The 24,486-nt window shown below is 58.0% G+C and overlaps 1 protein-coding gene across 2 annotated transcripts in view; it reads left to right on the forward strand.

The window, feature by feature from the left end:
- Positions 1 to 260: 260 nt before the first annotated feature.
- ppp1r10 (protein phosphatase 1, regulatory subunit 10) overlaps positions 261 to 24,486 on the forward strand; it is a 28,739-nt gene continuing 4,513 nt past the window's right edge. Inside the window, exons 1-18 of one of the 2 annotated variants that reach the window (XM_088631279.1) lie at positions 261 to 381; positions 584 to 3,116; positions 7,629 to 7,742; positions 7,829 to 7,915; positions 9,015 to 9,150; positions 9,266 to 9,317; positions 9,622 to 9,714; positions 10,029 to 10,178; positions 12,385 to 12,490; positions 12,626 to 12,732; positions 13,167 to 13,267; positions 13,446 to 13,614; positions 14,906 to 15,052; positions 16,193 to 16,439; positions 18,227 to 18,302; positions 19,836 to 20,054; positions 20,865 to 20,991; positions 21,812 to 22,246. In XM_088631279.1, coding sequence (XP_088487405.1) covers positions 7,636 to 7,742; positions 7,829 to 7,915; positions 9,015 to 9,150; positions 9,266 to 9,317; positions 9,622 to 9,714; positions 10,029 to 10,178; positions 12,385 to 12,490; positions 12,626 to 12,732; positions 13,167 to 13,267; positions 13,446 to 13,614; positions 14,906 to 15,052; positions 16,193 to 16,439; positions 18,227 to 18,302; positions 19,836 to 20,054; positions 20,865 to 20,991; positions 21,812 to 22,246 — 2,359 coding nt within the window. In that variant the 5' untranslated portion in view covers positions 261 to 381; positions 584 to 3,116; positions 7,629 to 7,635. The remainder of the gene's footprint in view (positions 382 to 583; positions 3,117 to 7,628; positions 7,743 to 7,828; positions 7,916 to 9,014; positions 9,151 to 9,265; positions 9,318 to 9,621; positions 9,715 to 10,028; positions 10,179 to 12,384; positions 12,491 to 12,625; positions 12,733 to 13,166; positions 13,268 to 13,445; positions 13,615 to 14,905; positions 15,053 to 16,192; positions 16,440 to 18,226; positions 18,303 to 19,835; positions 20,055 to 20,864; positions 20,992 to 21,811; positions 22,247 to 24,486) is intronic. The other variant, XM_088631278.1, reaches the window with a different exon arrangement.

Here is a 24,486-nt window from a genome sequence, read left to right on the forward strand (position 1 = left end):
AGAGCTAGTTTGCCGTTATTTCATTTATTTTGGAAATGCAGTGGGTGTTCCAATAAAAGGGGGTGGGATATCAAACTAGTCATTATTATATGCAACGCACAATAAAGGAATAAGCACCAACACGGTGTTTTCATACGATTTCCCTACAAAATACAGTTTTTTTTTTCTCTCCTCCTTCCGCTCAAGGGCGTCAAAATGGCGGCGGACAAAAAAGGCCAGGCCGCGCCCCGGCCCCGGCCCCGGCCCCCCCTCTCCCCTCCCCGTTGCCCCGGCAACGCGCCGTCTGCGCGTGCCCCGACGTCACCCGTGACGTCAAAATCATCCGCGGTATAAGAGCTGCGGCCCGCCCCGCGCCGCGCTCATTCCCGGATTTGTTAAGAGGTAGGTGGTCGTGCTCTTCTTTCCAGCGTCCTTAACTGCGTAGTTTTCCTGGATTTATGGCTGTGTTCTTTATTTTTTAAAGGCGTTTTTTGTTTACTTCGAGACGTACGTCTTCAAAGTTGTGGGAGGATTTACCTTTTTTTTTTTTTGCGGGGGGTTCATGTGGCTAATTCTACCTTTTGTCTCCTTTCTCTCCCCGCAGGTTTTTTACTCGCCGAGAGAGGAAACCCCGAGGTGTCGAGGAGCCGACATTTTGTTTTGACGAGAAAACCAAAACCAGACCAAAAACAAACAAAAAAACAAAAAAGACTGAGCTCTTTTTCGTCCCTGCCCAAGTCCGACGGACAATGCGATGACCTTTCGTTTTTTTTCCACCTCTTTCGAGTTCCAGAAGAAAGCCGGCCTCTCCTTTGCACCCGCCCAAATAACCTAAAAAAAGCAAATTTTTTTTTCTTCCAGCCACAACAAAACCAAAAAAAAAAAACCGTTCTGCTTTGTTACAGACCAACCATGACAGTTTATCCCGCTAAACTGTTGTAACAAACCACCAAAAGATTGTCGCTTTTAAAAAAGCGCAATCTATAGTAACCCGAGACGCTGAGAGGAGAGAGAGTTTTTGATAGTAAGTGTCGATTTTCCAACAAATTTGAAACCAATTTTTTTTTCTATATAAAAAAAACGTTGAACTATTTGCTTCCTAGGGGAAATCAAAGCTGTATTCTTTTTTTTAAAAAAAGAAACCATTGCTTGCCTATATATATATATGAATGATCATTGTGAGGGTTTTAACACGCCTTAAAAATTAATCTTTTTTTTTTTTAATGAGCTCACACACAACAGACGCCGGAGCTGCTGGATAAAGTTCTGTGTCTTTGTGTGTGAGACGATTGCTTTCTCTCTATATAATGATATTATAACGATGAAGCGATCAGGATAAATTTGAACGTGTCCTATAAGCAATCTGTACATAAAGATTGCCGGGGGGAGTTGATAGCCTTTAGTCAGGGGTGGGGAAGAAGAGAGCATTAAAGCCAACGATGTCTTGAAAATGTCGGGTTTTTTTTGTTGCTTATTTTTATCCTAGCGTGGGGAGGTTTGCAGAGGCGACGCAATCTACACATAAAGATTGCCCGAGAATAATATCAAATTATGATGATGATGATGATGATTATTCTTATTTTTGACTTCGTCGTGGGGGGTTTTTTTTTTAATCGTTAGAAAAATGGCAGATCGGTGAGCGGTGCTGTCTCTTGGCTGAAACTGTGCGATGTCTTCACGGCAGAAATTGTTTTCCCCCTCCAGGTGAACCTAAAACAGCAGCCGCAAAACAACAACGAGAACGGGGCGAAAAAAAATCATATTTAGTGGGCAATCTGATGATAAAGATTGCGGATATATCCCGGGAGTTGATAGCGTGGAGGGAGGTGGAAAAAATGCGTTAATCGACGACATGTTTTTTTTTTAATAATCTTTTTTTTTTTGAAGGGGTGGGGGGTTTGTTCTTCCTCGACGATTTTGAAAAGTTAAACTTTCGGAGGGAAAATGGCGGACGGGTTGGTTTTATAGTAACGATTCTCTCTCTCCCTGTGCGGATACAAGTAACCCCTTCGTCTTGCGCGACACGCGTGTGTTGGTGGATGTTATGTAGCCGGATATCTTGATATATTTTTGTTGTCGTTGTCGTCGTCGTCGGTTGTGGAAATTTTCCGCCGGTGACCGTTAACGGCCACCCCCCTGGAGTTGGAATTAGCGAGGCGAACCTGCGTTTGTCTTTTTAAAATCTGTCGTGTTGTTTTTCGGGCATGTTGTGGGGAGGGTGGTGTTGGACAAAATGGCGGCTCCTTTGTGAGGGCGAGGGGTTTGGCGGCAAACCTATTGCGTCGCTGGAAAAGGGAAGTAGGAGGAGGAAGGGAGGGATAAGAGACAGGGTTTTTTTTTTTAATAAGAAAACAACCTCCCTCCTCTTTTTTTTCTGGGGGGTGGCTCACTGTAGGTGCCTTCCCTTTTCTGAGGGAAGTCTTCGGGGAAAAAAAAAAAATTCGCCATAACCTGGGCAGAAAAAAAAAACAAACCAGCCTCATCTCTACCGTGCGGTGTGTCTCCCGACACTTAAACGCAGCCAGGGTGTGAAGTTTCTGAAAGCACTTAAATATTAACTTAAATATTAAAAAAAAACAATTCAATGTTGTTTTAGGATTTTATGTTTGAAGCTCGAATTTGATCATTTGATATCGAAAAATGTGATGTGGGAGGTTATTATAAAAAAAAACAACCTCCCAAAAGACTCAATTTAGCACTTTTCTTTTTAAAAAAAAAACATTTTTAGCTGGGCGAATCCAACACTTGTTTTTTGGGGAAAGGGGTGGTGTTGCACAGAAGTTTGAATCCCAAGTCCTTTTGGGAAAGAAAATATCTTTTCGTATATTGGGGACTTCCTTAGTCCAGATTTTACCTGGAAAATCCCAAATTTCCCAGTTTATGTAGTGTTTTTTAGGAAGGGGGTGGGAGGTATTGGCGTGTGAGACTGATCTTGGAAGACTTGTCTTTAAAAAAAAAAACAACCACCACCACCTGTGTTTCTAACCCGTCTGGGTGATGTTACCCTCTCTGTCCCGTTGCAAGGAGTGGTAAAAAAAAAAAACAAGGTAATTTGGTCATTTTTAGGTTTTTGATTTAAAAAAAAACCGTTGTCCCTCCCTGCAGATTTAGAGCCACAGCCGCAATGTTCCCCTCCGGTAAGAATAAGCAAATTTCTGGCATTTATTTATTTTTTTTTCCTATAACATTTCACGACTTCCATGGATTCCTCATAGCTCTTGCCTTTTGCTGTTTTCTTGTTTCGTTGGTCAATCTATTTCCAGTGGGTTCTGAAGTCTTTTTCATTGTACATTTTTATACATTTTCATTGTAAAAAAACAACAGCCCGGGACTGTTCTAGGAATAACTCTGTATGTACGGTGTCTTGTTAACTAGTTCTGCACGGTGCTTTAAAAAAAAAAACCATGCATGCACGGTTTTCATTGATTGATTGATTGATTGATGCGTTAGAAGATCAATATTTCCAAATCCCCCCCCTCTCTCAGATCAGCCAGGTTTTCCTAGCGAATTGACACCCTCCAGAAAGTACATGCCCTGCATGAGCTTTCCTATTAAAAAGGTGTCTTTGAATATAGACTTCCTTTGACCGCATCTATATGTGTATATATATTTAATTTTAGATGATCTACGATGGTCTCACCTGCAGGAAACGGATCAATTCGGGCAAGAATACAGTCACACAGCCTGGTTTCACCGCAGGGGACGAGAAAGGGAGAGTTTTACCTGAGGAATTAAAAAAAAAACGAGCACCTTTTTTGGGGGTGGGCATCACGAATAGCGCCCCCCCCCAGCTTCAAACTGGGCTGGGATAGGACTGGCCAATGCCCGTCATGCCCACTGTTCTCCCCCAGGAAGAGAAAAGGTGTTGGGATATTTGATCAGAAGCGTCAGAGGTCTTAACATCTACTACCGTGCCACCGGGCGTTAATTTAAAAAAAAATAATCGTGTAAGAATGCATCACGCCACGGTTTTTACACGTTTATGAAAAGCATGTTGCGACAGATGTCGATCGCCCTTCCCCCACCCGGGCTTCCAGCGTTTCAAAAAGGGGGTTCGCCACCGGAGTGGAAATTTTTTCCCACCTGGTCTCTCTGCCTGGCAGGGTGGCGCGGTGTAGTTCCGCCGCACGTCCGCCAGAGGGCGCAAGGAGGGTGGGAGCGCTCTTCCCTGGGCACAGCCCTGTGAGGGGGGGGTTGTCGGTGACGTCAGGGCGGCAGCAGGTGACGGCTCGGGTCGGGTTCACGCGTGTCACGCACGGGCGGGGGGGTGGGGGTGGTACCTCAGCAGCCCACGATCCAGCAGTGTTGATTCCCCAAAAAAAAAATCATCATCCCATCCATATTGACATGTTATTAAAGATAGTAAGAGATCATCACTTAACCTTGTTGCCTTGTATAGTATGGGTAATGTCAGGGATTCAAGTTTTGCTATTAACTACTAATTTATTTCCAGTAGAGACCGTGCAATTAGATGTCACTCTGAACTTTCCATATTATTATGGAGGTTACAGACCTGGGTGTTTATACTGTGATTCGGTGATGTAGGGAACTGAGTTTTGTCTCATCCGTTATGATTCAGTGATATGACAGGGCAGTGCTGGGTCTCAGATCTAGTTCAGTGGTGTTACTGCACTGTAAGTGTAGTTCAGTGTCAGTGCTGTGTCTCAGATCTAGTTCAGTGGTGTTACTGCAGTGTCTTCACTGTGAGTGTAGTTCAGTGTCAGTGCTGTGTCTCAGGTCTAGTTCAGTGGTGTTACTGCAGTGTCTTCACTGTGAGTGTAGTTCAGTGTCAGTGCTGTGTCTCAGATCTAGTTCAGTGGTGTTACTGCAGTGTCTTCACTGTGAGTGTAGCTCAGTGTCAGTGCTGTGTCTCAGGTCTAGTTCAGTGGTGTTACTGCAGTGTCTTCACTGTGAGTGTAGCTCAGTGTCAGTGCTGTGTCTCAGGTCTAGTTCAGTGGTGTTACTGCAGTGTCTTCACTGTGAGTGTAGTTCAGTGTCAGTGCTGTGTCTCAGGTCTAGTTCAGTGGTGTTACTGCAGTGTCTTCACTGTGAGTGTAGTTCAGTGTCAGTGCTGGGTCTCAGATCTAGTTCAGTGGTGTGACTGCAGTGTCTTCACTGTGAGTGTAGCTCAGTGTCAGTGCTGTGTCTCAGGTCTAGTTCAGTGGTGTTACTGCAGTGTCTTCACTGTGAGTGTAGTTCAGTGTCAGTGCTGTGTCTCAGGTCTAGTTCAGTGGTGTTACTGCAGTGTCTTCACTGTGAGTGTAGCTCAGTGTCAGTGCTGTCTCAGGTCTAGTTCAGTGGTGTTACTGCAGTGTCTTCACTGTGAGTGTAGTTCAGTGTCAGTGCTGTGTCTCAGATCTAGTTCAGTGGTGTTACTGCAGTGTCTTCACTGTGAGTGTAGCTCAGTGTCAGTGCTGTCTCAGGTCTAGTTCAGTGGTGTTACTGCAGTGTCTTCACTGTGAGTGTAGCTCAGTGTCAGTGCTGTGTCTCAGATCTAGTTCAGTGGTGTTACTGCAGTGTCTTCACTGTGAGTGTAGCTCAGTGTCAGTGCTGTGTCTCAGGTCTAGTTCAGTGGTGTTACTGCAGTGTCTTCACTGTGAGTGTAGTTCAGTGTCAGTGCTGTGTCTCAGGTCTAGTTCAGTGGTGTTACTGCAGTGTCTTCACTGAGTGTAGTTCAGTGTCAGTGCTGTGTCTCAGGTCTAGTTCAGTGGTGTTGCTGCAGTGTCTTCACTGTGAGTGTAGTTCAGTGTCAGTGCTGTGTCTCAGGTCTAGTTCAGTGGTGTTACTGCAGTGTCTTCACTGTGAGTGTAGCTCAGTGTCAGTGCTGCGTCTCAGATCTAGTTCAGTGGTGTTACTGCAGTGTCTTCACTGTGAGTGTAGCTCAGTGTCAGTGCTGCGTCTCAGATCTAGTTCAGTGGTGTTACTGCACTGTAAGTGTGGCTCAGTGTCAGTGCTGTGTCTCAGGTCTAGTTCAGTGGTGTTACTGCAGTGTCTTCACTGTGAGTGTAGTTCAGTGTCAGTGCTGTGTCTCAGGTCTAGTTCAGTGGTGTTACTGCAGTGTCTTCACTGTGAGTGTAGTTCAGTGTCAGTGCTGTGTCTCAGATCTAGTTCAGTGGTGTTACTGCAGTGTCTTCACTGTGAGTGTAGCTCAGTGTCAGTGCTGTCTCAGGTCTAGTTCAGTGGTGTTACTGCAGTGTCTTCACTGTGAGTGTAGTTCAGTGTCACTAATGTGTCTCAGGTCTAGTTCAGTGGTGTTGCTGCAGTGTCTTCACTGTGAGTGTAGCTCAGTGTCAGTGCTGTGTCTCAGGTCTAGTTCAGTGGTGTTACTGCAGTGTCTTCACTGTGAGTGTAGTTCAGTGTCAGGCTGTGCTGTGTCTCAGGTCTAGTTCAGTGGTGTTACTGCAGTGTCTTCACTGTGAGTGTAGTTCAGTGTCAGTGCTGTGTCTCAGGTCTAGTTCAGTGGTGTTACTGCAGTGTCTTCACTGTAAGTGTAGCTCAGTGTCAGTGCTGTGTCTCAGGTCTAGTTCAGTGGTGTTACTGCAGTGTCTTCACTGTGAGTGTAGTTCAGTGTCAGTGCTGTGTCTCAGGTCTAGTTCAGTGGTGTGACTGCAGTGTCTTCACTGTGAGTGTAGTTCAGTGTCAGTGCTGTGTCTCAGGTCTAGTTCAGTGGTGTTACTGCAGTGTCTTCACTGTGAGTGTAGCTCAGTGTCAGTGCTGTGTCTCAGATCTAGTTCAGTGGTGTGACTGCAGTGTCTTCACTGTGAGTGTAGCTCAGTGTCAGGCTGTGCTGTGTCTCAGATCTCGTTCAGTAGTAGTTCCTCCAGCGAACCAGCAGTCGAGAACTGTTGTTAGACTGCCTGTATCTCAGATCTTCAGATCTTGGGTGGATTGTGTTTCAGAGAGCCGTCTCTCCCAGGCCCAGGGCAGTCTTAAAGTGTGAGTCAGCGTCTGGGGGTCATTACAGTGTGTGTGAGGCGCAGTCAGTGTGTGTGTTGACCTCTGACCCTGTCTCTCTCGGGCAGAGGGCAGTGTTAAAGTGCGAGTCAGCGCCTGGGGTCACTGCGGTGTGTGTTGACCTCTGACCCTGTCTCTCTCGGGCCCAGTGCAGTGTTAACGTGCGAGTCAGCGCCTGGGGTCACTGCGGTGTGTGTTGACCTCTGACCCTGTCTCTCTCGGGCCCAGTGCAGTGTTAACGTGCGAGTCAGCGCCTGGGGTCACTGCGGTGTGTGTTGACCTCTGACCCTGTCTCTCTCGGGCCCAGTGCAGTGTTAACGTGCGAGTCAGCGCCTGGGGTCACTGCGGTGTGTGTTGACCTCTGACCCTGTCTCTCTCGGGCAGAGGGCAGTGTTACAGTGCGAGTCGGCGCCTGGGGTCACTGCGGTGTGTGTTGACCTCTGACCCTGTCTCTCTCGGGCAGAGGGCAGTGTTACAGTGCGAGTCGGCGCCTGGGGTCACTGCGGTGTGTGTTGACCTCTGACCCTGTCTCTCTCGGGGCCCAGTGCAGTGTTAAAGTGTGAGCCAGCGTCTGGGCTCACTGCAGTGTGTGTTGACCTCTGACCCTGTCTCTCTCGGGCCCGGCGCAGTGTTGAAGCGGTGTTTTGGCGGTGCGCGCTGACCTCTGACCCCCCCCCCCCCCCCCTCTCTCCCAGCAGCGGGATGGCCGTGGGCCCGCTGGACCCGCGCGAGCTCCTGAAGGAGGTGGAGTCCTTCCTGGGGAAGGAGGGAGACATCCGCAGCCCCGAGGGCGTCTCCAAGATCTTCAGGTGAGGCCTCCTCGCCTCCCCCCCCCGTCCGCCTGCCGCGGCCCTGGGCTGGCCCCGTCTGACCTCTCCTCCTCCTTTCTCTGCAGTCTGATGAAGGCCTCCCAGAAGATGGTGGGCCGGTGCCTGTACCTCAACATCCTCCTCCAGACCAAATCCCAGGACATCCTCAACAGGTAGCTGCTCCCTTTCTCTCCCCCTGACCCCCCCCCCCCACACACAGTCAAGCCCTGTAACCCTTGACCCCCGACCCCCCACGCCTGCCTCAGCGCATTGTTCACACAGCATCGTCAAGCCCTGTAACCCTTGACCCCCGACCCCTCACACCTGCCTCAGCGCATTGTTCACACAGTCAAGCCCTGTAACCCTTGACCCCTGACCCCCCACGCCTGCCTCAGCTCACTGTTCACACAGCATCGTCAAGCCCTGTAACCCTTGACCCCTGACCCCCCACGCCTGCCTCAGCTCACTGTTCACACAGCATCGTCAAGCCCTGTAACCCTTGACCCCTGACCCCCCACGCCTGCCTCAGCTCATTGTTCACACAGCATCGTCAGGCCCTGTGACCCCTGACCCCCCAACTGTCTCAGCTCATTGTTCACACAGCATCATCAGGCCCTGTGACCCCTGACCCCCCACAACTGTCTCAGCTCATTGTTCACACAGCATCGTCAGGCCCTGTGACCCCCGACCCCTCACACCTGCCTCAGCTCATTGTTCACACAGCATCGTCAGGCCCTGTGACCCCCCGACCCTCGACCCCTGACACCCCACACCTGTCTCAGCTCATTGTTCACACAGCATCGTCAGGCCCTGTGACCCCTGACCCCCCCCCCCCAACTGTCTCAGCTCATTGTTCACACAGCATCGTCAGGCCCTGTGACCCCCCGACCCTCGACCCCTGACCCCCCACACCTGCCTCAGCTCATTGTTCACACAGCATCGTCAGGCCCTGTGACCCCCCGACCCTCGACCCCTGACCTCCCTCAACTGTCTCAGCTCATTGTTCACACAGCATCGTCAGGCCCTGTGACCCCCCGACCCTCGACCCCTGACCCCCCACAACTGTCTCAGCTCATTGTTCACACAGCATCGTCGGGCCCTGTGACCCCCGACCCCTCACACCTGCCTCAGCTCTTTGTTCACACGGCCTCGTCAGGCCCCGTGACCCCTGACCCTCGACCCCTGACCCCCCCCACCTGTCTCATTGTTCACACGGCCTCGTCAGGCCCCATGACCGTGCGCGTGTGACTCTCTCTCTGTCGCCCCCTGCAGGTTTATCCGGGTGGGAGGTTACAAGCTGCTCAACGGCTGGCTGACCTACTCCAAGACCACCAACAACACGCCCATGCTGCAGCTCATCCTGCTGACCCTGCAGAAGCTGCCCCTCACCGTGGATCACCTGAAGCAGGTAAGAGACCCCCCCCGGCCCGGCCCGGCGGGCTGCCCCTCGGCGTCGGGAGACCCCCCCCCCCCCGTTAATCCCAGCACTGACCCCCTGCGTCTCTCTCTCTCTTCCTCCCCAGAACAACACGGCCAAGCTGGTGAAGCAGCTGAGCAAGAGTGGCTACAGTGAAGGTGAGAGCCAATCAGTCAATCAATCAATCAATCAATTAATCAATCACTCAAGGTTTATTTATTTATTTATTTCGGTTGTTGGCAATGAAAGGCATTTCCCCGCAAGGAGAGATGGGACAGAAGTGGGGAGAATTGAGGTTCCAGAGTAGGAGAGAATAAATGATACAGTTTTCCCCAGATGACACCACGAGTAACAGAGAGGCAGTAGGGATAGGAGCTGTCAAGTCATTGAGACGTACCGACACACACGCACACACACTCGTTCTCACACACACTCTCTCTCTCTCTCTCTCCCCCCCCACAGAGCTGAGGAAACTGGCCTCGGTGCTGGTGGACGGATGGATGGCCATCATCCGCTCCCAGAGCGGGGCGTCGTCTGCTGGGGCATCCCCCTCAGGTGAGTTCTCTCTCTCCCTCCCTCATCCAGGAACTACATTTCCCAGCAGCCATCGCCGCAAAGTAAAACCAGGCTGTGGGCATGCCTGCGCACTGCACCGTGGGAGTTGTAGTTTTCACACCCACCCCGATTCTTATTGTTACCTGGAATCGGGGCAATGAGGGACTACGTTTCCCACGAGGCTTTGCTCCGGCCTGCCTTCCTGTAGGTGTAGTCGAAGGCTCTGTGTTCGGACTCGGAATTCCTTGCAGACAAAGCTTGTCTCCGTCTTGGCCTGAACCTGTTTGGTTTTTTTATTTCCCCGCCTCTCTCAGATAAGAAGCGTAAGAGGGAGGAGGTGAAGGGGAAAACGAGTGAGGTGAAGGGGGCAGAGGGAGGGAAGCCAGCGGAGGAGGAGAAGAAGAGAGAGAAGCCCAAGGCCCCCCGGACCACGGCGCCCAGTCACGCCAAGTTCCGGTCGACAGGTGAGGGTCTCCCCTGCGCTGCTGTGTGTTGGGGCTGTACAGTCTGATCTACAGTCTCTCTCTCTCTCTCTCTCTCTCTCTCTCTCTCCTGCCCCTGATCTGCTGTGTGTTGGGGCTGTAGGAGGAGACACTCTGGGCTGTACAGTCTGATCTACAGTCTCTCTCTCTCTCTCCTGCCCCTGATCTGCTGTGTGTTGGGGCTGTAGGAGGAGACACTCTGGGCTGTACAGTCTGATCTACAGTCTCTCTCTCTCTCTCTCTCTCCTGCCCCTGATCTGCTGTGTGTTGGGGCTGTAGGAGGAGACACTCTGGGCTGTACAGTCTGATCTACAGTCTCTCTCTCTCTCTCTCCTGCCCCTGATCTGCTGTGTGTTGGGGCTGTAGGAGGAGACACTCTGGGCTGTACAGTCTGATCTACAGTCTCTCTCTCTCTCTCTCCTGCCCCTGATCTGCTGTGTGTTGGGGCTGTAGGAGGAGACACTCCGGGCTGTACAGTCTGATCTACAGTCTCTCTCTCTCTCTCCTGCCCCTGATCTGCTGTGTGTTGGGGCTGTAGGAGGAGACACTCTGGGCTGTACAGTCTGATCTACAGTCTCTCTCTCTCTCCTGCCCCTGATCTGCTGTGTGTTGGGGCTGTAGGAGGAGACACTCTGGGCTGTACAGTCTGATCTACAGTCTCTCTCTCTCTCTCCTGCCCCTGATCTGCTGTGTGTTGGGGCTGTAGGAGGAGACACTCTGGGCTGTACAGTCTGATCTACAGCCTCTCTCTCTCTCCTGCCCCTGATCTGCTGTGTGTTGGGGCTGTAGGAGGAGACACTCTGGGCTGTACAGTCTGATCTACAGTCTCTCTCTCTCCTGCCCCTGATCTGCTGTGTGTTGGGGCTGTAGGAGGAGACACTCTGGGCTGTACAGTCTGATCTACAGTCTCTCTCTCTCTCTCCTGCCCCTGATCTGCTGTGTGTTGGGGCTGTAGGAGGAGACACTCTGGGCTGTACAGTCTGATCTACAGTCTCTCTCTCTCCTGCCCCTGATCTGCTGTGTGTTGGGGCTGTAGGAGGAGACACTCTGGGCTGTACAGTCTGATCTACAGTCTCTCTCTCTCTCTCCTGGCCCTGATCTGCTGTGTGTTGGGGCTGTAGGAGGAGACACTCTGGGCTGTACAGTCTGATCTACAGTCTCTCTCTCTCTCCTGCCCCTGATCTGCTGTGTGTTGGGGCTGTAGGAGGAGACACTCTGGGCTGTACAGTCTGATCTACAGTCTCTCTCTCTCTCTCTCCTGCCCCTGATCTGCTGTGTTGTTGGGTCTGTAGGAGGAGACACTCTGGGCTGTACAGTGTGATCTACAGTCTCTCTCTCTCTCCTGCCCCTGATCTGCTGTGTGTTGGGGCTGTAGGAGGAGACACTCTGGGCTGTACAGTCTGATCTACAGTCTCTCTCTCTCTCTCCTGCCCCTGATCTGCTGTGTGTTGGGGCTGTAGGAGGAGACACACTGGGCTGTACAGTGTGATCTACAGTCTCTCTCTCTCTCTCCTGCCCCTGATCTGCTGTGTGTTGGGGCTGTAGGAGGAGACACTCTGGGCTGTACAGTCTGATCTACAGTCTCTCTCTCTCTCTCTCCTGCCCCTGATCTGCTGTGTGTTGGGGCTGTAGGAGGAGACACTCTGGCCTGATCTGCTGTGTGTTGGGGCTGTAGGAGGAGACACTCTGGGCTGGACAGTCTGATCTACAGTCTCTCTCTCTCTCCTGCCCCTGATCTGCTGTGTGTTGGGGCTGTAGGAGGAGACACTCTGGGCTGTACAGTCTAATCTACAGCCTCTCTCTCTCTCTCCTGCCCCTGATCTGCTGTGTGTTGGGGCTGTAGGAGGAGACACTCTGGGCTGTACAGTCTGATCTACAGTCTCTCTCTCTCTCTCCTGCCCCTGATCTGCTGTGTGTTGGGGCTGTAGGAGGAGACACTCTGGGCTGTACAGTGTGATCTACAGTCTCTCTCTCTCTCTCCTGCCCCTGATCTGCTGTGTGTTGGGGCTGTAGGAGGAGACACTCTGGGCTGTACAGTCTGATCTACAGTCTCTCTCTCTCTCCTGCCCCTGATCTGCTGTGTGTTGGGGCTGTAGGAGGAGACACTCTGGGCTGTACAGTCTGATCTACAGTCTCTCTCTCTCTCTGGACCCTGACCACACCTCTATCTCTCCGTCTCTCTCTCCAGGGCTGGAGGTTGAGGCCCCTGCTCCTGTCCCGCCCAAGAAGAACTCCGCCCCCCCCCAGCTGGGCGACAAGTACAACATCAAGCCTGCGGTGCTGAAGAGGCAGAGGTGAGAGAAGGCGGGCCCTGCTGCCAGAACCGGACTGAACCGCACCGCACCGCGCACCCCCATAATCTCTCTCCTCTCCGGACTGTGTGTGAGACCCCCCCCCCCCTGATCTCCCCCTCTCTCTCTCTCTCTCAGCTCCTCGAATCTGCCAGACATCCCCCCAGTGGAGAAGAAGTACAAGCCCCTCAACACCACCCCCAACTCCACCAAGGAGATCAAGGTCAAGATCATCCCCCCCCAGCGTGAGTATTTACCCCTCTCTGCCCCCCCGGGGGCAGGGCTGGGAGGGTCTGTGACCCCTGTGATAGAGGCCCTGAGCTGATCGCCCCCTGGTGGCCGATAGTGAGCACTGCGGGGCAGGGCTGGGAGGGTCAGTGACCCCTGTGATAGGGGCCCTGAGCTCAGCGCCCCCTGGTGGCCGACAGTGAGCACTGCGGGGCAGGGCTGGGAGGGTCAGTGACCCCTGTGATAGAGACCCTGAGCTCAGCGCCCCCTGGTGGCCGACAGTGAGCACTGCGGGGCAGGGCTGGGAGGGTCAGTGACCCCTGTGATAGAGGCCCTGAGCTGATCGCCCCCTGGTGGCCGACAGTGAGCACTGCGGGGCAGGACGGGCAGCGCCTTGGCCAAGAGCACACGTTGATCTCTCCCTCTCCCTCTCCCTCCCCCCCCAACACAGCGATCGAGTGCACCGGCTTCCTGGACGCCCTCAACTCGGCGCCGGTGCCCGGCATCAAGATCAAGAAGAAGAAGAAGGCCGTCTCGCCCACCAGCAACAAGGTGCCCGCCGCCTCCTGGGCTCGGGGTGGGGGTATTTGGGCAGGGGGCGCTTGCCCCTGTCCGGGACGAGGTCGTGGGCCGGGGTCCGAGTTGTCCTTGGGGGGGGTTGTGTCGCCGCCCTGCTGGCGGGCTGTGGAACTGACGTGCGTCTCCTCTCCCCTCTCCTCCCCGGGTGCAGTCCTGCCCCTTCGACAGCAAGCCCTCCTCGGACGCCCCGGCGCCAGCCAAGCCCTCGTCCCCGGAGCCGGCCTCCGCCCCCCAGCTGGCCGCTGCGCACGACGCCCCCGAGCTGGAGCAGCCTGGCACGCCGGTGCCCACCGAGGAGGGCGCGGAGCCCATGGACACAGGTGGGCCTCCGGACCCGACGGCACGCCCCTCTGGGCATCACCACACTGACCGCACACCCCTCTGGGCATCACCAGACTGACCGCACACCCCTCTGGGCATCACCAGACTGACCACACGCCCCTCTGGGCATCACCAGACTGACCACACAACCCTCTGGGCATCACCACACTGACCGCACACCCCTCTGGGCATCACCACACTGACCACACTGACCGCACACCCCTCTGGGCATCACCACAATTGACCACACTGACCACACACCCCTGTGCTCCTCACCACACTGACCACACACCCCTCTGGGCATCACCACACTGACCACACTGACCGCACACCCCTCTGGGCATCACCAGACTGACCACACACCCCTGTGTTCATCATGACACTGACCACACACCCCTCTGGGCATCACCACACTGACCGCACTGACCACACACCCCTCTGGGCATCACCACACTGACCACACACCCCTCTGGGCATCACCAGACTGACCGCACTGACCACACACCCCTCTGGGCATCACCAGACTGACCACACACCCCTCTGGGCATCACCAGACTGACCACACACCCCTGTGTTCATCATGACACTGACCACACACCCCTCTGGGCATCACCACACTGACCACACACCCCTGTGCTCATCATGACACTGACCAGACACCCCTCTGGGCATCACCACACTGACCACACACCCCTGTGCTCCTCACCACACTGACCACACTGACCACACACCCCTCTGGGCATCACCACACTGACCACACACCCCTGTGCTCATCATGACACTGACCGGAGACCCCTCTGGGCATCACCACACTGACCACACACCCCTCTGGTCATCACCACACTGACCGCACTGACCACACACCCCTCTGGGCATCACCACACTGACCACACACCCCTGTGCTCATCATGACACTGACCGGAGACCCCTCTGGGCATCACCACACTGACCACACACCCCTCTGGGCATCACCACACTGACCGCACTGACCACACACCCCTCTGGGCATCACCACACTGACCACACACCCCTCTGGTCATCACCACACTGACCGCACTGACCACACACCCCTCTGGGCATCACCACACTGACCGCACTGACCACACACCCCTCTGGGCATCACCACACTGACCACACACCCCTGCGCTCCTCACCACACTGACCACACACCCCTCTGGGCATCACCACACTGACCGGACACCCCTGTGTTCAGTACCGCTCAGGCAGTTAGCGTCGCGGTGCTTGCAAGGCACTGTGGGCTCACCTCTCCCCCCCCCCCCCCCCCCGCAGCGGAGAAGCCCAACGCGCTGTCGGAGCCGCGCGGCGAGGACGAGCCCCAGCTCACCAGGAAGGGCCGCAAGAGGAAGACGGTGCGCTGGGCCGAGGACAGCCAGCTCAAGCAGTACTTCTACTTCGAGCTGGACGAGACCGAGAGAGGTGAGCTGCTGGGCGACAGCGCCCCCTGGTGGCTGGGAGGGTCAGTGACCCCTGTGATAGAGGCCCTGAGCCCAGCGCCCCCTGGTGGCTGGGAGGGTCAGTGACCCCTGTGATAGAGGCCCTGAGCCCAGCGCCCCCTGGTGGCTGGGAGGGTCAGTGACCCCTGTGATAGAGGCCCTGAGCTGATCGCCCCCTGGTGGCTGGGAGGGTCAGTGACCCCTGTGATAGAGGCCCTGAGCCCAGCGCCCCCTGGTGGCTGGGAGGGTCAGTGACCCCTGTGATAGAGGCCCTGAGCTCAGCTCCCCCTGGTGGCTGGGAGGGTCAGTGACCCCTGTGATAGAGGCCCCGAGCTCAGCGCCCCCTGGTGGCCGACAGTGAGCACTGCAGGGCAGGGCTGAGAGGGTCAGTGACCCCTGTGATAGAGGCCCTGAGCTCAGCGCCCCCTGGTGGCCGACAGTGAGCACTGCGGGGCAGGGCTGGGAGGGTCAGTGACCCCTGTGATAGAGGCCCTGAGCTCAGCGCCCCCTGGTGGCCGATAGTGAGCACTGCGGGGCAGGGCTGGGAGGGTCAGTGACCCCTGTGATAGAGGCCCTGAGCTCTGCGCCCCCTGGTGGCTGGGAGGGTCAGTGACCCCTGTGATAGAGGCCCTGAGCCCAGCGCCCCCTGGTGGCTGGGAGGGTCAGTGACCCCTGTGATAGAGGCCCTGAGCTGATCGCCCCCTGGTGGCTGGGAGGGTCAGTGACCCCTGTGATAGAGGCCCTGAGCTCAGCTCCCCCTGGTGGCTGGGAGGGTCAGTGACCCCTGTGATAGAGGCCCCGAGCTCAGCGCCCCCTGGTGGCCGACAGTGAGCACTGCAGGGCAGGGCTGAGAGGGTCAGTGACCCCTGTGATAGAGGCCCTGAGCCCAGCGCCCCCTGGTGGCTGGGAGGGTCAGTGACCCCTGTGATGGAGGCCCTGAGCTCAGCGCCCCCTGGTGGCCGATAGTGAGCAGTGCAGGGCAGGGCTGGGAGAGTCAGTGATCCCCGTGACAGAGGCAGCTTGTTCCCCACCCCCACCACCCTTAGCGTACGGAAGCGCCCGTCTCTCTTTCTCTCCGGTCTGTCTCACAACACGCCCCCCTTTCTTCTCTCCCCCCCCACAGTCAACGTGAACAAGATCAAGGACTTCGGCGAGGCGGCCAAGCGCGAGATGATGATGGACCGACAGGCCTTCGAGACGGCCCGCCGCCTCTCCCACGACGCCATGGAGGAGAAGGTGCCCTGGGCGGCGCCGCGGCCGCTGAACCTGCCGAGCAGCCTGGTCATCCCGGGCAGCGCCAGCGTGGAGCGCTACGTGCAGCAGGACCGCGAGAAGGGCATCCTGCAGGAGATCTTCCTGTCCAAGGAGAGGTGAGCTGGGGGCGGGGGTGGGGAACAGGCCGCCCAGTCCCTGTGGTTGAGGCCGATACCCTGGCTTCTCTCCAGACACAGCTGGGTGAGCTCCTCCAGTCAGGACAGGGGGCTCTTCTGTACACAGAGGGGGGCGGGGGTGGGGAACAAGCCGCCCAGCCCTGTGGTTGAAGCCGATACCCCGGCTTCTCTCCAGAGACAGCTGGGTGAGCTCCTCCAGTCGGGACAGGAGGCTCTTCTGTACACAGAGGGTGGCGGGGGTGGGGAACAAGCCGCCCAGTCCCTGTGGTTGAAGCCGATACCCTGGCTTCTCTCAGGACACAGCTGGGTGAGCTCCTCCAGTCAGGACAGGAGGCTCTTCTGTACACAGAGGGGGGCGGGGGTGGGGAACAGGCTGCCTAGCCCTGTGGTTGAAGCCGATACCCTGGCTTCTCTCCAGACACAGCTGGGTGAGCTCCTCCAGTCAGGACAGGAGGCTCTTCTGTACACAGAGGGTGGCGGGGGTGGGGAACAAGCCGCCCAGCCCCTGTGGTTGAAGCCGATACCCTGGCTTCTCTCCAGACACAGCTGGGTGAGCTCCTCCAGTCAGGACAGGAGGCTCTTCTGTACACAGAGGGGGGTGGGGGTGGGGAACAGGCCGCCCAGTCCCTGTGGTTGAGGCCGATACCCTGGCTTCTCTCCAGACACAGCTGGGTGAGCTCCTCCAGTCAGGACAGGAGGCTCTACTGTACACAGAGGGTGGCGGGGGTGGGGAACAGGCCGCCCAGCCCTGTGGTTGAAGCCGGTACCCCGGCTTCTCTCCAGACACAGCTGGGTGAGCTCCTCCAGTCAGGACAGGAGGCTCTACTGTACACAGAGGGGGGTGGGGGTGGGGAACAGGCTGCCCAGCCCTGTGGTTGAAGCCGATACCCCGGCTCCTCTCCAGACACAGCTGGGTGAGCTCCTCCAGTCAGGACAGGAGGCTCTTCTGTACACAGAGGGGGGTGGGGGTGGGGAACAAGCCGCCCAGCCCTGTGGTTGAAGCCGATACCCTGTCTTCTCTCCAGACACAGCTGGGTGAGCTCCTCCAGTCAGGACAGGAGGCTCTTCTGTACACAGAGGGGGGTGGGGGTGGGGAACAAGCTGCCCAGTCCGTGTGGTTGAAGCCGATACCCCGGCTCCTCTCCAGACACAGCTGGGTGAGCTCCTCCAGTCAGGACAGGAGGCTCTACTGTACACAGAGGGGGGTGGGGGTGGGGAACAGGCTGCCCAGCCCTGTGGTTGAAGCCGATACCCTGGCTTCTCTCCAGACACAGCTGGGTGAGCTCCTCCAGTCAGGACAGGGGGGCTCTTCTGTACACAGAGGGGGGTGGGGGTGGGGAACAAGCCGCCCAGTCCCTGTGGTTGAAGCCGATACCCTGGCTTCTCTCCAGACACAGCTGGGTGAGCTCCTCCAGTCAGGACAGGAGGCTCTACTGTACACAGAGGGGGGTGGGGGTGGGGAACAGGCTGCCCAGCCCTGTGGTTGAAGCCGATACCCTGGCTTCTCTCCAGACACAGCTGGGTGAGCTCCTCCAGTCAGGACAGGGGGGCTCTTCTGTACACAGAGGGGGGTGGGGGTGGGGAACAAGCCGCCCAGTCCCTGTGGTTGAAGCCGATACCCTGGCTTCTCTCCAGACACAGCTGGGTGAGCTCCTCGGATCGATACGCTGCAGTCGCCCCCCCGGAGCTCTCGGGCTCTGGCAGGACCTGCGTGGCCGCAGTGCAGCGCGGTTGTGTGACCGTCTGTCCTCTGTCTTCCTCCCCAGCGTGCCGGACAGCCCCCACGAGCCGGACCCCGAGCCCTACGAGCCCGTGCCGCCCCGGCTCATCCCGCTGGATGAGGTACGCCCCTCTGTCACCCGTTCGCCTGTCTGACTGTGTCGCCCGGCCTGTCTGACTGTGTCGCCCGGCCTGTCTGCGTGCACCGCCTCTCGCCGGCCTGTCTTACGGTGTCGCCCGGCCTGTCTGAGGGTGTCGCCAGCCTGTCTGCGCGCGCGGCCCCTCGTCGGCCTGTCTTACGGTGCCGCCCGGCCTGTCTGCGTGCACGGCCTCTCGCCGGCCTGTCTGACTGTGTCGCCCGGCCTGTCTGCGTGCACGGCCTCTCGCCGGCCTGTCTGACTGTGTTGCTCGGCCTGTCTGCGTGCACGGCCTCTCGCCGGCCTGTCTGACTGTGTCGCCCGGCCTGTCTGACTGTGTCGCCCGGCCTGTCTGACTGTGTCGCCGGCCTGTCTGACTGTGTTGCCCGGCCTGTCTGCGTGCACGGCCTCTCGCCGGCCTGTCTGACTGTGTCGCCCGGCCTGTCTGACTGTGTCGCCCGGCCTGTCTGCGTGCACGGCCTCTCGCCGGCCTGTCTGACTGTGTCGCCCGGCCTGTCTGACTGTGTCGCCGGCCTGTCTGACTGTGTCGCCCGGCCTGTCTGACTGTGTCGCCGGCCTGTCTGCGTGCACGGCCTCTCGCCGGCCTGTCTGACTGTGTCGCCCGGCCTGTCTGACTGTGTCGCCGGCCTGTCTGACTGTGTTGCCCGGCCTGTCTGCGTGCCCGGCCTGTCGCCGGCCTGTCTGACTGTGTCGCCCGGCCTGTCTGACTGTGTCGCCCGGCCTGTCTGCGTGCACGGCCTCTCGCCGGCCTGTCTGACTGTGTCGCCCGGCCTGTCTGACTGTGTCGCCGGCCTGTCTGACTGTGTCGCCGGCCTGTCTGACTGTGTCGCCCGGCCTGTCTGACTGTGTCGCCGGCCTGTCTGCGTGCACGGCCTCTCGCCGGCCTGTCTGACTGTGTCGCCCGGCCTGTCTGACTGTGTCGCCGGCCTGTCTGCGTGCACGGCCTCTCGCCGGCCTGTCTGACTGTGTCGCCCGGCCTGTCTGACTGTGTCGCCCGGCCTGTCTGACTGTGTCGCCGGCCTGTCTGACTGTGTTGCCCGGCCTGTCTGCGTGCACGGCCTCTCGCCGGCCTGTCTGACTGTGTCGCCCGGCCTGTCTGACTGTGTCGCCCGGCCTGTCTGACTGTGTCGCCCGGCCTGTCTGCGTGCACGGCCTCTCGCCGGCCTGTCTGACTGTGTCGCCCGGCCTGTCTGACTGTGTCGCCGGCCTGTCTGACTGTGTCGCCGGCCTGTCTGACTGTGTCGCCGGCCTGTCTGCGTGCACGGCCTCTCGCCGGCCTGTCTGACTGTGTCGCCCGGCCTGTCTGACTGTGTCGCCCGGCCTGTCTGACTGTGTCGCCCGGCCTGTCTGACTGTGTCGCCCGGCCTGTCTGATTGTGTCGCCCGGCCTGTCTGATTGTGTCGCCGGCCTGTCTGACTGTGTCGGCCGGCCTGTCCGCGCGCGGCCCCTCGCCGGCCTGTCGCTGACCGACCGCGGTGCCGTCTTGTGTGGTTCGCAGGACTCCAGCTCGGCGGACGAGGGCTACCTGGAGCCCATGGACACGGCGCCCCCCTCCTCGCACTCCCCCGAGGGCCCGGGGGCGAAGCTGCCCCCCGTCCTGGCCAACCTGATGGGCAGCCTGGGCAGCGGCCGCAGCCCCCAGACGCAGGGCAGCGGCGGCAACAGCAGCAGCAGTACCCCGGCCGTCAACATGCAGGAGCTGCTGTCCACTATCATGGTGAGACCCTGACCCCCTGGAACGAGCTGCCCAGGCGCCTCTGTACACTAAGAGTGGTGGGGGTGGGGGACGAGCTGCCCAGCCAGCTGGGTGAGCTCCTCCAGTCGGGACAGGGGGCTCTTCTGTACACCGAGGGTGGCGGGGGTGGGGAACAAGCTGATACCCCGGCTTCTCTCAGGACACAGCTGGGTGAGCTCCTCCAGTCAGGACAGGAAGCTCTTCTGTACACAGAGGGGGGTGGGGGTGGGGAACAAGCCGCCCAGCCCTGTGGTTGAAGCCGATACCCCGGCTTCTCTCCAGACACAGCTGGGTGAGCTCCTCCAGTCAGGACAGGGGGCTCTACTGTACACAGAGGGGGGTGGGGGTGGGGAACAAGCTGCCCAGCCCTGTGGTTGAAGCCGATACCCTGGCTTCTCTCCAGACACAGCTGGGTGAGCTCCTCCAGTCAGGACAGGAGGCTCTTCTGTACACAGAGGGGGGTGGGGGTGGGGAACAAGCCGCCCAGCCCTGTGGTTGAAGCCGATACCCCGGCTTCTCTCCAGACACAGCTGGGTGAGCTCCTCCAGTCAGGACAGGAGGCTCTACTGTACACAGAGGGTGGTGGGGGTGGGGAACAAGCCGCCCAGCCCTGTGGTTGAAGCCGATACCCTGGCTTCTCTCCAGACACAGCTGGGTGAGCTCCTCCAGTCAGGACAGGAGGCTCTTCTGTACACCGAGGGTGGCGGGGGCGGGGAACAAGCCGCCCCCCGGGCCGTGTGTTTGATTTAGATGTGTCCTGACTCACCCGTCGCGCCTCTCTGTCCCTCCCAGGGCGGCTCCGGAACCCAGACCCCCGAGGACCTGATCAAGCAGCCCGACTTCTCGGACAAGATCAAGCAGCTGCTGGGCTCCTTGCAGCAGAGCCAGCCTCAGCCCCCCCCGCCGGGCCCGCCGCCAGGTCAGTGACCCCTGTGATGGAGGCCCTGAGCCCAGCGCCCCCTGGTGGCTGGGAGGGTCAGTGACCACTGTGATAGAGGCCCTGAGCTCAGCGCCCCCTGGTGGCTGGGAGGGTCAGTGACCCCTGTGATAGAGGCCCTGAGCTCAGCGCCCCCTGGTGGCTGGGAGGGTCAGTGACCCCTGTGATAGAGGCCCTGAGCTCAGCGCCCCCTGGTGGGTGGGAGGGTCAGTGACCCCTGTGATAGGGGCCCTGAGCTCAGCGCCCCCTGGTGGCCGATAGTGAGCAGTGCGGGGCAGGGCTGGGAGGGTCAGTGACCCCTGTGATGGAGGCCCTGAGCTGATCGCCCCCTGGTGGCTGGAGGGGTCAGTGACCCCTGTGATGGAGGCCCTGAGCCCAGCGCCCCCTGGTGGCTGGGAGGGTCAGTGACCCCTGTGATAGAGGCCCTGAGCTGATCGCCCCCTGGTGGCTGGGAGGGTCAGTGACCCCTGTGATAGAGGCCCTGAGCTGATCGCCCCCTGGTGGCTGGGAGGGTCAGTGACCCCTGTGATAGAGGCCCTGAGCTGATCGCCCCCTGGTGGCTGGGAGGGTCAGTGACCCCTGTGATAGAGGCCCTGAGCTCAGCGCCCCCTGGTGGCCGACAGTGAGCACTGCGGGGCAGGGCTGGGAGGGTCAGTGACCCCTGTGATAGAGGCCCTGGGGTCTTCGGCGACCTGTGACCTTTGAGGGGTCCCGTCTGCGGTCTTCCCTCTGTCCCAGTGTGCCTCTCCATGGGGACCTCCAGTTAACCCCACTCTCTCTCTCTCTCTCTCTCCCCCCACAGCGAGTTCTGGACTGCTGGGCCACGGCCCCCCCATGAACGGGGGGTACCCCCCACCCAAGGGCGGCCCCCACTACCCCCCCCACGGCCACGGCCCCCCCGGCGGGCACTACCCGGGACCCCACGGGGGAGGGGGCGGGGGCCCCCGGATGATGGGGCCCCCGCCTCCGCACCCCCAGCCCCGCGGGGGGGAGGGCTACTGGGACCAGCATGGGGAGCCCATGCGGGGGGGCGGGGGACCCCACGGCATGAGAGGAGGAGGAGGAGGAGGAGGAGGGGGCGGCGGCGGAGGAGGAGGAGGAGGAGGGGGGCACTTCCACAGGGGCCGCGGCGGCCGAGGGGGGGGTGACCCCAACTTCCGGGGCAGGCCCGGGCGCGGAGGCGGAGGGGGGCCCCCCCGCGGAGGAGGGGGGGGCCCCAACGGGCCCCACATGGGAGGTGAGGAGAAGGCGCTTCGACCCCCTGCTGCAGTGTCTGCGTCTGCCCCCCCCCTCTGTGCCTCCTGTCCCTTCTGTCTCCTCTCTCTCTCTCTCGTCACGTTCTGGGGCCTGTGTCTGTGTTAACCCCTTTCCCCTCTCTCTCTCCTCTCTCTCCCCTCTCTCTGTGTGCTGTCTCTCCTCTCTCTCCTGTCTCTCTCTCCTCTCTCTCTCCTCTCTGTGTGCTGACTCTCCTCTCTCTCTCTGTGTGCTGACTCTCCATGCAGCCTGTCTGTATCAGCCCGTCTAATCTCCTCTCTCTCCCCTCTCTCTCTCCTCTCTCTGTGTGCTGACTCTCCTCTCTCTCTCCTCTCTCTGTGTGCTGACTCTCCTGTCTCTCTCTCCTCTCTCTCTCTCTGTGTGCTGACTCTCCTGTCTCTCTCTCCTCTCTCTCTCTCTGTGTGCTGACTCTCCATGCAGCCTGCCTGTATCAGCCCCTATATAATCTTCTCTCTCCTCTCTGTGTGCTGACTCTCCTCTCTCCTGTCTCTCTCTCCTCTCTCTCCCCTCTCCCCTCTCTCTGTGTGCTGACTCTCCATGCAGCCTGTGTCTGTATTAACCCCTCTCTCTCTCCTGTCTCTCTCTCCTCTCTCTGTGTGCTGACTCTCCTCTCTCTCTCCTCTCTCTGTGTGCTGACTCTCCATGCAGCCTCTGTATCAGCCCCTGTCTAATCTCCTCTCTCTCTGTGTGCTGACTCCCCTCTCTCTCCCCTCTCTCTCCCCTCTCTCTCTCCTCTCTCTGTGTGCTGACTCTCCTCTCTCTCTCCTCTCTCTGTGTGCTGACTCTCCATGCAGCCTCTGTATCAGCCCCTGTCTAATCTCCTCTCTCTCTGTGTGCTGACTCCCCTCTCTCTCCCCTCTCTCTCCCCTCTCTCTCCCCTCTCTCTCCCCTCTCTCTCTCCTCTCTCTGTGTGCTGACTCTCCTCTCTCTCTCCTCTCTCTGTGTGCTGACTCTCCATGCAGCCTCTGTATCAGCCCCTGTCTAATCTCCCCTCTCTCTCCTCTCTCCCCTCTCTGTGTGCTGACTCTCCTCTCTCTCTCTGTGTGCTGACTCTCCATGCAGCCTGTCTGTATCAGCCCGTCTAATCTCCCCTCTCTCTCCTCTCTGTGTGCTGACTCTCCTCTCTCTCCCCTCTCTCTCCTCTCTCTCTCCTCTCTCTCTCCTCTCTCTGTGTGCTGACTCTCCTCTCTCTCCTCTCTCTGTGTGCTGACTCTCCTCACTCTCTCCTCTCTCTGTGTGCTGACTCTCCATGCAGCCTCTGTATCAGCCCGTCTAATCTCCCCTCTCTCCCCTCTCTCTCTCCTCTCTGTGTGCTGACTCTCCTCTCTCTCTCTGTGTGCTGACTCTCCATGCAGCCTGTCTGTATCAGCCCGTCTAATCTCCTCTCTCTCTCCTCTCTCTCCCCTCTCTCTCTCCTCTCTCTGTGTGCTGACTCTCCTCTCTCTCCTCTCTCTGTGTGCTGACTCTCCATGCAGCCTCTGTATCAGCCCGTCTAATCTCCCCTCTCTCTCCTCTCTCCCCTCTCTGTGTGCTGACTCTCCTCTCTCTCTCTGTGTGCTGACTCTCCATGCAGCCTGTGTCTGTAGTAACCCCCCCTCTCTCTCCTCTCTCTCTCTCTGTGTGCTGTCTCTCCTCTCTCCCCTCTCTCTGTGTGCTGACTCTCCTCTCTCTCTCTCTGTGTGCTGTCTCTCCATGCAGCCTGTCTGTATCAGCCCGTCTAATCTCCTCACTCTCCCCTCTCTCTCTCCTCTCTCTGTGTGCTGACTCTCCATGCAGCCTCTGTATCAGCCCGTCTAATCTCCCCTCTCTCTCCTCTCTCCCCTCTCTGTGTGCTGACTCTCCTCTCTCTCTCTGTGTGCTGTCTCTCCATGCAGCCTGTCTGTATCAGCCCGTCTAATCTCCTCACTCTCTCCTCTCTCTGTGCACTGACTTTTCATGCAGCCTCTGTATCAGCCCCTGTCTAATCTCCCCTCTCTCTGTGTGCTGACTCTCCCCTCTCTCCTGTCTCTCTCCCCTCTCTCTCTCCTCTCTCTGTGTGCTGACTCTCCTGTCTCTCTCTCCTCTCTCTCTCTCTGTGTGCTGACTCTCCATGCAGCCTGCCTGTATCAGCCCCTATATAATCTTCTCTCTCCTCTCTGTGTGCTGACTCTCCTCTCTCCTGTCTCTCTCTCCTCTCTCTCCCCTCTCCCCTCTCTCTGTGTG

Source organism: Lepisosteus platostomus, chromosome 5 (genome assembly GCF_059453375.1).
Source record: "Lepisosteus platostomus isolate fLepPlt1 chromosome 5, fLepPlt1.hap1, whole genome shotgun sequence".
NCBI classification, from domain to species: domain Eukaryota; kingdom Metazoa; phylum Chordata; class Actinopteri; order Semionotiformes; family Lepisosteidae; genus Lepisosteus; species Lepisosteus platostomus.